Raw genomic sequence first — 12,205 nt, forward strand, 5'->3', positions numbered from 1 at the left:
CTTTCCCTCCTTTCCCTCCCTTTTAGGAATCCCAGAGACCAAGTTCAGGGGCTTAACCATGACCACACATTATACCACTGAGTGATATATACTCCCAACCCCTTAGAAGCTCTTCCACCCCACATACTGAGACCAAACCTTTAACATAGGGTCTTAGGGACCCATTCGTTTCAAACTATTACAAATTAATAAGTAGGACCATAACCAGAATATTACCAGTTAGAGAAGGTGAAATTTCATTAAATGTTGGTAGTTTCTAGATTCTTCTATGGCCTCTCGTGATGGTTCTAACAAGTCAGACATGAGTGCCTTGGAGGATGCTCATGTCTTGTGACTCTAAACTTGTACTGTTTAGAAACCCAACAGTTGTCTTAAGTTGTCAAGATAGTTTGGCTAGGGCTCTAAACTCCAGTGGTGCAGAAATGTCCAACCCCCATGGTTTTGGCTGGATTGAGGGCCTGTCTTTTCTGGGCTAGGTAGTATTCAGTCTCCCAACCAGTTTCTATGCTCTGTTCTTCTCAGACAGCAGCAGTGCTTCCCCAGTTAAAAGTCTGACTGGTTCACAATAACAAGCAAGCCAGGCTTGATGTACACAATTATATACAGCTATAAAACAACTATATGGCTTTCTTAAAAATATATGCAACATTTGTGCCCTTTTTTGGTGTATGTGTATATGTCTAGTACTGGGAAACTAACATACTTTTTAGTTTTCTTAAAACACTTTTCTAACCCTACATTTTATTTTATGTCTATGGGTGTTTTGCATATTTATCTGAACACCATGGGTAGCCTGTCATGTCCCTGATGAGGCTGGAAACCTGCATCTGATACAAGAGTAACTGAAAATTATAATGTTACCTAGGTGTTGGGAATTGAACCTGGGTCTCTTGAAGAGAAGCCAATGCTCATAACCACTGAGCCATCTCCCCCATCCCAGGCCATACTAGTTTAAGGCCAGACTGGGCTATCTAGCAAGTACTAAGTCAACAAAGACTGTCTAGCAAGACACTGTTTTTTAAGGATGCCAAGTAGGTTAGGGAGGGGGAGAAAACGTTACCATCCTGGAGCCAGACATGCTGAAATAGAGCATCTAAGAAGTAGAGGAGGGATCAGGAAGTCAAGTGCACTCTTGGCTACTTAGTTTGAGGCCAGTTTGGGCTATGGGACAGACTCTCTCAAAAAGCATTATATCCCACCCTGCTTCATCCAGTTTGTGATATAACAGTTCATGACAAAACATATCTACGAGGACCTTTGGGCAAGGACTGATATTGCTTTGGATAAAGTTCATGTTGGTTAATCTAAGCATGCTTTTCAATACACTTATCTGGTTACAACTTATCTCCTCTCATTCATAAGCCTATGTACAATTGTGAATTTAATCTGTTATCGAGGTGGTATTGAAAAGGCAACTATGAGTTCATCCTGACACCAGGAGCTACTTGAGCCAGACAGACGAAGCACATCAAACTAGGATCTATGCCTGGGTCATAGAAAGTCCTGGGAGAGTGGGGAGACAAGGAGGTTAGACTTACTGGAAACTTGTGGACCTGTTTGGAGTGTATGGATTTTAGTCTAAGAACAAAGAGAGCTCACTGGGAGGGTTTAAGTCAGAAGGAATGCGATCCATATCCCTTTGCTAATTACGGTCACTCTTAGAAAGTTGGAATGCTGTGTGGATAATGGATGGTAGGTGGCAGGAACAGTTGTGACAAGATCAGCTAAGAGACATCTCAGTTGTATAGACCTATCGTGGGTCTTCAAACAAGCCGAAATAAGTAAGGCATGGTGTACAGGCTTTTTACTCTCTGGTTTCATTGATAGTCAGATGTAAGCTTTCTAGGCGTGGATGGACAGGGAGTGCAGCCATGCTGTGTGAAGTTAGCTCTTTATTTTTTCTTCTAAATTAAAGAGCGTCTAAATATAGAGAGCTGAGGCTGAGTTGAGCTTTTAGAGAAAATAGACCATACATATAAATGAAGAGAGGAGACAATGTCTCCAAAATGACAGCTAAGTACATACATGCCATAATTCCATAGAGCAACGTTAATGTTACCAGAAGGTTGCGGGTAAAGAAATTGAATCATGAAGCTAAATCTTTCAATCTAAGTTGACGGTTTCCATTGATCTAGGCTGAGATCTGGGCTTGGGTGTTTTAAATAGATCTCCCTGCCTATGATAACCAGCCAAAACTAAGAACCACAAGATGAGATGGGGAGAGAAGAGATGGAGCCTTGTGAGCAGGGATTCCTCACACAAGGGGCCAGATGAAGTGGAAGATGTGAAGCAGGCAAGAGAGCCTTACATCAGGTCCCTTGAGATGACAGGGTGACAGCAGGGAGTGAAGAATCTAAAAGGACTCTTCCACCTTCAACAGCAGTTAACAGAAAGCAAGGGAGACAGCAGCAGACAAACATCTGGAGTTATCAGTGGCCTTGGAAGAAGGAGTGTGGTAGCAGGATGATGGGAGTTAGTGTTCCCAGCATTGAATAATGTTTGCCCATTGGCACAATGGAGGCAAGAGTCCACTCTGTTTCTGAGATGAGAACACTGCAGGATTCCATCCATCTGTAGGCATATTTTTAAGATGTTAGCTTACTTGAAGTCAGACTCTCATATAAATAATGTAGTATTCACACGTACTGCCTCTTTTTCTTGAGAACGGAAAGCTGTATTAAATCAATGGTGTGTCATGCTGTACAATTATTGAGTCTTACAGAACAGAACAACAAAGATGTGTTTTAGCAGATATGAAATGGTGACCCGATGTGTGCCAGGTGCTTGGAATCTAAGAGTTGTCACCTGTCTTTTTACTCTTTAGTTTCTCTTGCCAGCCAAATGTAAGCATTTTGGGTGTGGATGGACAGTGAGCGCAGTCATGCCGTGTGAAGTTAGCTCTTTATTTTTTCTTCTAAATTAAAGTAAGCATATGCCTGCTTTAAATAGCCCAGATTTTCCTAGCTAGGCCACTGGATGGTCCACTCATCTTCATACAGTCTCCTCTGCTTACAGCTAGGTATTTCCAGCATATACACACAGCACTTCTAACATCAACAAGAATAAACGGCACAAGACACGAAACACAGGAGCAGTTTATGTTCCGATTAGAGAAGTCATCAGAGACTGTACTGGTAAATAATGAATTGGCAGGGTTCTGTGTTGTAAGAGGCAAGCAAATCTTGTAGCAGTACAGATCCCACCCTGTATGCGTTTAACATATAAGGGAAGGCTAACTAGGAATACCATCTTTCTCTTGTTTTCCTCTGAGAACAAACTTTTAACAATAAACTCTCAAATAAGAGATTTGGATCTGTCAGCTTCCTATTAGTGTGACAAAATACCCAAGAAAATCAACTTAAAAGGGGGAGCTTTGCTTTGGCTTATAGTTTCAAAGGTTCCAGCCCATGTTTGCTTGAGCCTGTTGCTTGGATGATGACCCAGTACATGGCGGTGAGTGGGTGAGAGAAGAGGGGAGAGGGGGTGCGAGGAGAAGAGGAGAGGACAGATGAGCACTGCTACCTTATGGCACCTGGACAGCAGAGAGAGAGAGACAGGAGGAGCTGTGGGCCTAAAGATTCCAGCAAGCTTTCAGAACGTGGACCTTTGAGGGACATTTAAGGGTAACGTTGTTTCTTCACAAGCATGAAGACGAGAGTCTGATCTCTAGAACCCACAGTTTAAAAGAGCAAAACAAAACCAGCCAGGTGTGTTGGCATATGCTTGTAATCCAGTAGCACTGAAGGAAAGACAGGCGGATCACTGAGGCTCCCTGACCAGCTCGCTTGCTCTCTCTCTCTCTCTCTCTCTCTCTCTCTCTCTCTCTCACACACACACACACACACACACACACACACACACACACTGAGATTCAGACTGCAGTGAGGTTCTTATGTGAAAACTTAAACTTACTGTAGAAAATTCCCTGTTTCTTGAGGGAAGAATTCTTGTAGCTCTCTGGAATATGCTCACTTATTTTGGTGACTGGCATTACTGTGTGCTGTTAGCTGGGTGTGAGTCATCTAAAAAGCAGTGGGTTCTCTAAAGCTCCATGAATTTAGAGCCAAGTTTGGGAAAGGACAGTGTTCCCATAGTTCTTTCTGTACTGAGTCCAACACAATCTTTTCAGGATGTGGTTTGTTTTTATTTGGTTTGTTTGTTTGTTTGTTTTTCAAATGAAAAGAGTACTGGTTAATCAATGAAATTTACTTTCTCCATAATGTGATCTCCATTACCTGCGCAATCAACAGCAAACATGAAATGTTCATATACAAGTCCAATCTTCAGAGTTAAAAAGCAGCCAGCTGGTCATCTCAAGTAACCCCACTGAATCCATGATTCTAACTCCCATCCCACTTCATGGTCCCCATATCTGTAGTGAGAATCAATTGGTCAACTCACTGATCCATCAAACTTGTATCCATCCTCTCACCCAGTCTGAAGCTGCTCCACACAGGACACTGGGCCCCAGATACCATCACCACTGTCTGATATTGTCTCGGTGGGTCTTCCTCTTCAACCCTGCTGTAGTCGTCTCTGTATGTACTCCTTAGTAAAGCATCTTTGACCTACCTACAATCACCTTCAACCTATCTCTGAAAACACCTCCCATAGATCTTCAATTTAGTCCCGTGATGAGGAATTCACCTGAATTTTCACTAGTGAGCATATTCTATGCACCAGGTATTAAGAAACCAAAGTGGAATCCAGGCATGGTCCCTGCCATTATAGTAACAGGAAATAAAAACAGAAAACAATCATGACAGCTTAATCCAGTAGGAGAAGGCCACATGGGAAGCAACGTCTGAACGCAGTGGGGAGTGCCTCCAGGACTCTGGAAGCCCCAGTTATGCTTCAAAAGGCAACTTCAACATCCTCTATCCTTTGTAAATCCTATAGCAATCCCTTCGGTTCTCCCTCTTTAACTCCACTGTTAAAGATGGACTCTGCTTTGTTGCATGTTCACCCTCCCTGTGAGGCTATGAGACACAGAAGTATTCTGATTTTCCGCTAGTTCCCTTACATTTAATCCCGAGGTGTACACTGCCTAGTGGCTGTGACACTTGAGACAGGTTATTTAAGTGTGGTCTCACTTTCCCAGTCTTTAAAGTGATGGTGACAGGATCTCCTATGCAGGGTTATGGTATAGACAGCATTGTTAAACATACAGCCCAAAGGACACTGGGATACATCAAAGACTCAATGGGTGATGTAACCATGAATTTGTCACCCAAAACACTCTTGAGGGTGTAAGAGGAAACCAACGAATGGGTCCCCAGGACAATGGATAAACTGAAACTACAATTAGCAAACCAGGAACTCAATTTATAAGACCTTCTCAGTTAATGAAATGCTTTGAGGGCTGGAGAGATGGCTCAGTGGTTAAGAGCACTGACTGCTCTTCCAGAGGTCCTGAGTTCAAATCCTAGCAACCATATGGTGGCTTACAACCATTTGTAATGAGATCTGACGTTCTCTTCTGGAGTGTCTGAAGACAGCTACAGTGTACTTACATATAATAAAATAAATAAATAAATCTTTTTTTAAAAAAAGATTTTGAGCCGGGTGTGGTGGCGCACGCCTTTAATCCCAGCACTCGGGAGGCAGAGGCAGGCGGATTTCTGAGTTCGAGGCCAGCCTGGTCTACAGAGTGAGTTCCAGGACAGCCAGGGCTACACAGAGAAACCCTGTCTCGAAAAAACAAAAAACAAAAAAAAAAAATTTAAAAAAATGATTTGAAATAAGAAATCCAATGCATCATTGTGGTATAGTGGCTCCCGAAGCTCCCCAAACAATCCAGGCTATGGCCATTGCTCTCCTTGGTTCACCAGTATTAAGTAGACCGCTAAAGACACAATATACTTTCATTGCAAGACATAGAGAAATCAAGGTGAAATTGACCTCAGAGCTTCCTGCCTCCTGGCTAGCTTTTGTGATGTTAGAAAGTATCATTCAGGCCCTAAGAGAGCAAAGCCATCAGTGCACAGAGAGGTGAGTGCTGTAACCTATCTCAATGACCTGCCAGGGAAGGTGCGCCCCAGTGCCGTGAAGGTTACAGGGGCAACCACCTACTTTCTCATTGGCTCTGAGGCCTAGTCCACAGGAAGGAATTCATACCTGGTAAAACCTGGCTAAAAGACCAAAGCTCCGGAGGAGATAGGCCTTGGGGTGGGCTAAACCGATTTCTGTTGCTAAATGGACATGGTGCCCAACTGCCTTCTAAATATGACTACTCCCAGATTAACGCTACTGTCAACCTTGGCCAGGTGACTCCTTTCTGTAGCAGGCCGCAGTTAACGTAGCAACTCACAGCTGGCCAGATGGCTGGGCCTGACTGTTAAATGTTCTCAGCCCTGCAGAGAGCACCTGTATCAACTCTTCCTCCAGGGCTCAGGGAATTTCAATAAAGAGGGAGCAGAAAGAATTTAAGAGGAGGAAGATGGGGAGAGGTTCTGTGAAATGCTATCTTCTGGACATGACATAGCTGTTGAACCCATGTACTTGCCACAATTATGGTCACCCACGCAAGAGCCAGCCAACAAGACAACAGTTTAGCAGGAGGACATAAAAATGGATCGGCAGATGTTGGAAGGAGATCCGTTGAGGTCTTAAGGAAGTCAGAAGGGAAAAATGAGGATAATGGGATGAAAATACATTGTGTGCATGTATGGGATTGTTTAAAGAATATATGAAAAGTATTTTAAAGGCCTTATTGATGAAAACAATCAGTATAAAGATTAGCTATAGCATAAAAAATTCCACACTACATAGCTGAGTTGATTCCCCGAAAAAGTACACAAAAAGCAAATAAGGAAAACATATACAAATTAAATTTTCTAATACCTGATGAATAACAGGACCAGAAAGAGGCCAGGGGGAGTAGAAAAGAGAAAAAAACAGTAATTCAAGAAAATGTTCTTTAAGGGAATGGACGATTTCCATATTGAAACCATTCATTAAATGTGGCTAAGGAACTGTGCTGTGGCGTCATTGAGAACCATCTTGAGCAAGAGGAGAGTGCAGAAAGCATCCAGAGGGAAGCAGGCACCTCCAGGAGACGGGACTGGGGGCTGTCAGAGCAGCATGTCACCCACCCCATCTTCTGCAGCATGGTCCCTACAAGTAGAGAATGACATGCAGGGTAGAGTTCCATGTTCAGCCGGTAATCACGAGAGGAGATAGAAAGTGGGCATGTCCAAACCTGTCCCACTAAAAGCTACCATCAAACATTATCCCTCTGGAAGTGAAGGGGAGGATGTTACCTAGTCAAAGAGAGGAATGCAAGGGCAAAGAAAGGACCCATTGGGAGACAGGGTACCAAGAAACATGGCAGGCGAAGTGTTTCCTCCGAGAACAATAAAAGAGGCAGGAACTTGGCAGCCCAGGGCCCAGAGAAGCATTAGTGTAGATAGGGCAGGCAAACTGGGATGCTGTAGACGGGAGGCTTAGCGTAGCTTTGGGGGCAAGAATGCTGGGAAGGTAGCAGAGAAAGAAGGGATGTTTTAGTGCTACTTAGATGCATGCTGTATTTAAATCCCTTTGTAAAAGAAATGATGAAAAGCACCATTGTAAGTGCATGTGCAAATATTTTGCTTGGCAAAAATAATTATAGTATGGGAAAACAGCAAAGGTCAGAATTGTAATCACCGGGACTCCCAAACCAAAGAAAATTCCCAGCTAAAACCAGGATCTTCTGTGCCAAGGAAACCTCAGGCCTGACTAAGGACGGCTTTCTGTTTCTTCAGACAGGTGTGTGGTGTTCCTCTATTTAGCATTAGCTAAGTGCCCTGTACAAAAGTGTCTGTTATTCTTCAGAAATCCTGCCAAAACCAGTTGTTAAGCTAGCAGACTTAATGACAGCCACTATTTAGAAATGTATTGGTAGATAAATGTGTGCTGGTTTCGTGGCGTTATTTTTCTCAAAACATCCATAAAATTTGACAGCTTTCTATTTTTAAAGTTGTCAGTGTCTGGGGCATTGAAGAGAATTCCAGAAGCAGAAAAGGGCAAAATTCTGCCACTCCCCCCCCCTTTTTTTCAAAATAACGTTTTTATTGATTCTTTGGGAATATTACATCATACTCACTTCGCACTCCTTCTATGTCTGCCACCCACCCCTTAGGACCTGCCCAACCCAACAACAATATCAACATCACCACCACCAACAACAAAAGTCCAATTTGTGTTTTCCATATATTTACTGGAGTATGGTCAAACAACAGTGCCCCACCTGCTAAAGAAAATTGAGTCCTTCACCCGCACACCTGCCTCTTCAGTATCCTTATCACACTTTTTAGGAGTCCTCTTTGATGGCTTCCTTTTTTTAGGCTGTTATGTTTTGAGGGATGGGTATGAGAAGGGGGTAGAGGTTGTTACAGAAGCCTTCCATGCCCTTCCTTTTGAGTTGTGAGTATGCACTCATCAATGTCACTGCCAAAGTAGCTTCCTTGCTCTTCACAGTAAGCAGGAGCATGGACCATGGTGTCCCTCATGGATGCTGGTGACGAACTCAGCTGGCAGGAAGATCTCCGACCCAGACAAGGACCTCCGGGGCAGCCCAGACCTCGGACACCAACAAGCTCTCAGGGGTCCGATCAGACCACTCACATCAGTATTGCCCCAAGCTGCAGCACCACCCGAGGACATCAACAAGGCTTCAGGTGGCAGCGCAGACCACGGACCTCCCCCCAGCCTTCAGTTGTTAACATCCCCCCCAGACATCAACACAGACTCGGGGAGGACCACAGACCCAGACAGGGCCCCCAGTAGCAGCCCAGGTGTAGATTATGTGTCTTCAGGTGACAGCACAGACATGTCCTCAGATTGGTATGGTCTCCAGAGGCTGTGCAGGCCACTCACATCAATATGGCCCCCACCTGCAGCACGACCCAGGGACATCTGCATGATTTCAGGACATCCACGTGGCCTCCCGTTGTTCATAGGCTCCACAGACTCTGACTACAGTCGGACCACAGACCCAGATTTGGTCCTCAGTAGCTGCACAGTCCCAGATATAAACATGGCTTCACGTGGCCACAGAGGGTACTCAGATAGGTATGGCCCCCAGAGGCTTCGCAGGCCACTCACATCAATATGGCCCCCAGCTGTAGCACGACCCAAGAACATCAACATGGCTTCAAGTTCCAGCTTAGAGCACGGACATCCACATGGCCTTCAGTTGTTAACATCCCCCACGGACATCAACACAGACTCTGGCTGTAGTAGAACCACAGACCCAGACATGGCCCTCAGTAGCAGCATGAGCCCAGATACCAACATGATTTCAGGTGGTGGCAGAGGCTACACAGAGTGGCATGGCCACCTGAAGCTTCGCAGCCCACAGACACCAATGTGGCCTCAGGTGGCACCACAGCCCACAGATGTCTGCATGACACCAGGGAGTAACACACACCAAACCACAGACATCAATAAAGACCCCAGATGCAGTACCGTGCAGAGCCGTGCAGATGGGGCCATGGATAACACCGTGGCCTCAGATGGCAGCCCAGCTCAGGGATATCAACCCGGCTTCAGGCTGAAGTATAGACTAAGGAGATCTGCATGGAGTTAGGATAAAGGCCACAGACATCAACCCGGCCCCCTGGCCACATCAGGACCACTGACCCACGCATGGCCCTCAGTGACATCAAGGACCAGTTCTGCCTCTTCCCACAGCATATGTTCTGCTGCACTCTTCTGCCCTTCCCCCACCCCCACTGCTCATTTATTCGGTCATCATCGTGGTGCCTGCCAACCTCTAACCTGTCCAGCTTCCACCAGCTTGTGCCCCATTTTTTTTCCTAATACAATGCTTTTTAACATTTTGTTCTTTATTTTTGAGAATTTCATATATGTACACAATAAAATATGATCATATCGACTGAATTTTCAGCCTCCACCTCCTTCTATATCCTCTTCAATGCCCCGCCCCAAAACTTACATCTTTTATTTTCCCTAATAATTCCCTAAGTCCAGTGTTGCTCATAAGTGCATGGGTGAGGGGCTATCCACTGTAGCATGAGAACCCTACCAGTGAGAACACCCTCCTAAAAGAATGGTTCTCCTTGACTGCTAGTAGCTCCCCCATGAGTGATGGGGCCTGGAGATTATCTGCTCCATGCACACTGGGATTTGGGGATATGGGGCTTGGTCGTGGGTGAGTCCTGTGTAGATAACGACAGCTGCTGTGAGGTCAGAGTGTCTCCACCCTCCGGCTCTTACATTTTTTTTTTCCTACCTCCTCTTCTATGATGTTCCCTGAGCCCTGATAGGATGGAGAGTCACCATAGAAGAGAGATGTCCCTTTCAGGACTGAGCTCTGGGTCTCTTACTCTCAGCACTCTCCACTGACTGCTGTCCACTGTTAAAATGGAGCTGCTCTGGCCTATGCTGAGAGCAGTGCAGGTCTACGGGTATAAAGGTAAATATCTAAGAAGCACTTGGTCCAGAACTAAGTCTAGTGTTGCTCATTTGTGTGTGTGAGAACACACACACACACACACACACACACACACGCACGCACGTCATGACAGTTTACTAAAAGTTCTCCAAGTTTTTGAGGGCAACATCATCCATTCTTACTTGGACCCTTTGGGTCTCTAACCTAAAGCCCTCTTTCCTTTGTTCTTCCGTGCCGCCACCTCCCATCCTTACCTCTCTCCAGGTAAGTGTTCAGGAAAGTTTTCTCTGGAAGTTCATCTGGTATGAGGCCCATCCCAATCTCTTTCAGAAGGACGTTCTTGTTTCAAAGCCACACAGATTGTTGGTGTCGGTTTATACATCCAAACCTTGGCCAAGGAGCCACAGAGATGGCTCAGTGACAGACGGTGTTTGCAACCAGCCCTCAGGAGTTGACTTTAACCCCTGGGACGCACATAGTGGAAGGAGAAAACTATCTCCCTGCGTTGGTCCTTGATCTCCATACATGAACTATGTCATGTATTCTCACATATATATTTTACACACACATACATGTAAAAACAATTTTAAAAAGAAACTTTAGCATTAAAAAGAAATGGCCAAGTGCTGAGAATGCACCAGGCAACTGCTAGGCCTGAGGACTCAGGAGACAGCCATAGCTTCCATCTTCCCAGTCACAAGAGACAGGACAGGAGATAGATGATTGATAGTTGGGGTTCCAGGGCATGCTTTGGGGAATAAATGAAGTCAGATGTATATGTTTGTTGAATGAATGACTGTCCTTATCATAAAGACCTTTTAGGCTAGATGCAACTGATGTTAAAGAGCTACTCATTAGAAATAAAGGCAGCTGAGGAGGAAGACTATGGTACAATTAAGAAGAAAATTCATGAGTCTATTAGTGATTGCCTAAATGAGGAAGAAACACAGATCATTTCAGAACATGAGCCTGTCCTGGCCACTTCCTGGTAACACAGACAGTGGTAGTTAAACTTGTCTATCTGTTCTAGGTGTTAAGAGAGAGAGAGAACTGTCTATTCCCTGGCCTGTCATCTACATTCTTCAACATCCCAGACACCAGGCCTGTTGCACTTAGAACATTTGCAGGACTACCCAGGAAGCAGTTCTGCTGGACCTTACAAGATGGTTCATGGCAATCAAAGTAGAGACTACAATCTACACATAAATAGCTGAGCTAAAATAGTCTGGAACAAACAGGTTATGACAGGAAAGAGCTCATAGAAAGAAAAATTAAAAAGAGAAGGTATGGTATGGGAGCGTTCTAATTTGTGGTGCTATCTGTCACAAGCATCGACCAAAAGCAGCTTAGAGGATGAAAGCATTTTCTTGGCTTACTCTCCCAGGTAGCAGACTATCATTAAGGGGGTGGGGGTGAGGGTTGTCAGGCAGTCCACAGCAAGAAGCAGAAGCAGAAATGTAAAGCAATGGCCCTCCCTGGCTCACTCATTCATAGTCATGCTGAGGTAGCTTTCTTAGACAGCCAGGACCACCTGCCCAGGAAGTCATGCTGCCCACAGTGGACTGGACCTTACTATATCAATTAGCAGTCAAAACAATTTTCCACAGGCATGCCCACAGGCCAATCTGATCTGAGCAATCCCTCATTTGAGACTCCTTTTTCAGGTGGCTCTAGGTTGGGTTGACAGTTAAAGCTAACTAGGACCAGGTGCTCAGGTCTTCAACATTGCCCATGCAAATCTGTAAAGCAACAAACAGATCCTGGCCAAGGATATGTTAGATATTCTTATATTCACCAACATCTGGT

At 44.8% G+C, this 12,205-nt stretch overlaps 1 protein-coding gene across 2 annotated transcripts in view; it reads left to right on the top strand.

Moving 5' to 3' along the window:
- Positions 1-12,205, top strand: part of C3H4orf45 (chromosome 3 C4orf45 homolog) — a 121,045-nt gene that overhangs the window by 79,354 nt on the left and 29,486 nt on the right. Inside the window, exon 4 of one of the 2 annotated variants that reach the window (XM_021157840.2) lies at positions 8,461-9,884. The exons of the other annotated variant lie outside the window; for it this stretch is intronic. Coding sequence (XP_021013499.1) covers positions 8,461-9,571 — 1,111 coding nt within the window. The 3' untranslated portion in view covers positions 9,572-9,884. Of the gene's footprint in view, positions 1-8,460; positions 9,885-12,205 lie in introns of those variants that run through there. 2 annotated transcript variants of the gene reach the window in all.

The sequence above is a fragment of the Mus caroli genome, chromosome 3 (genome assembly GCF_900094665.2).
Source record: "Mus caroli chromosome 3, CAROLI_EIJ_v1.1, whole genome shotgun sequence".
Lineage (NCBI taxonomy): Eukaryota > Metazoa > Chordata > Mammalia > Rodentia > Muridae > Mus > Mus caroli.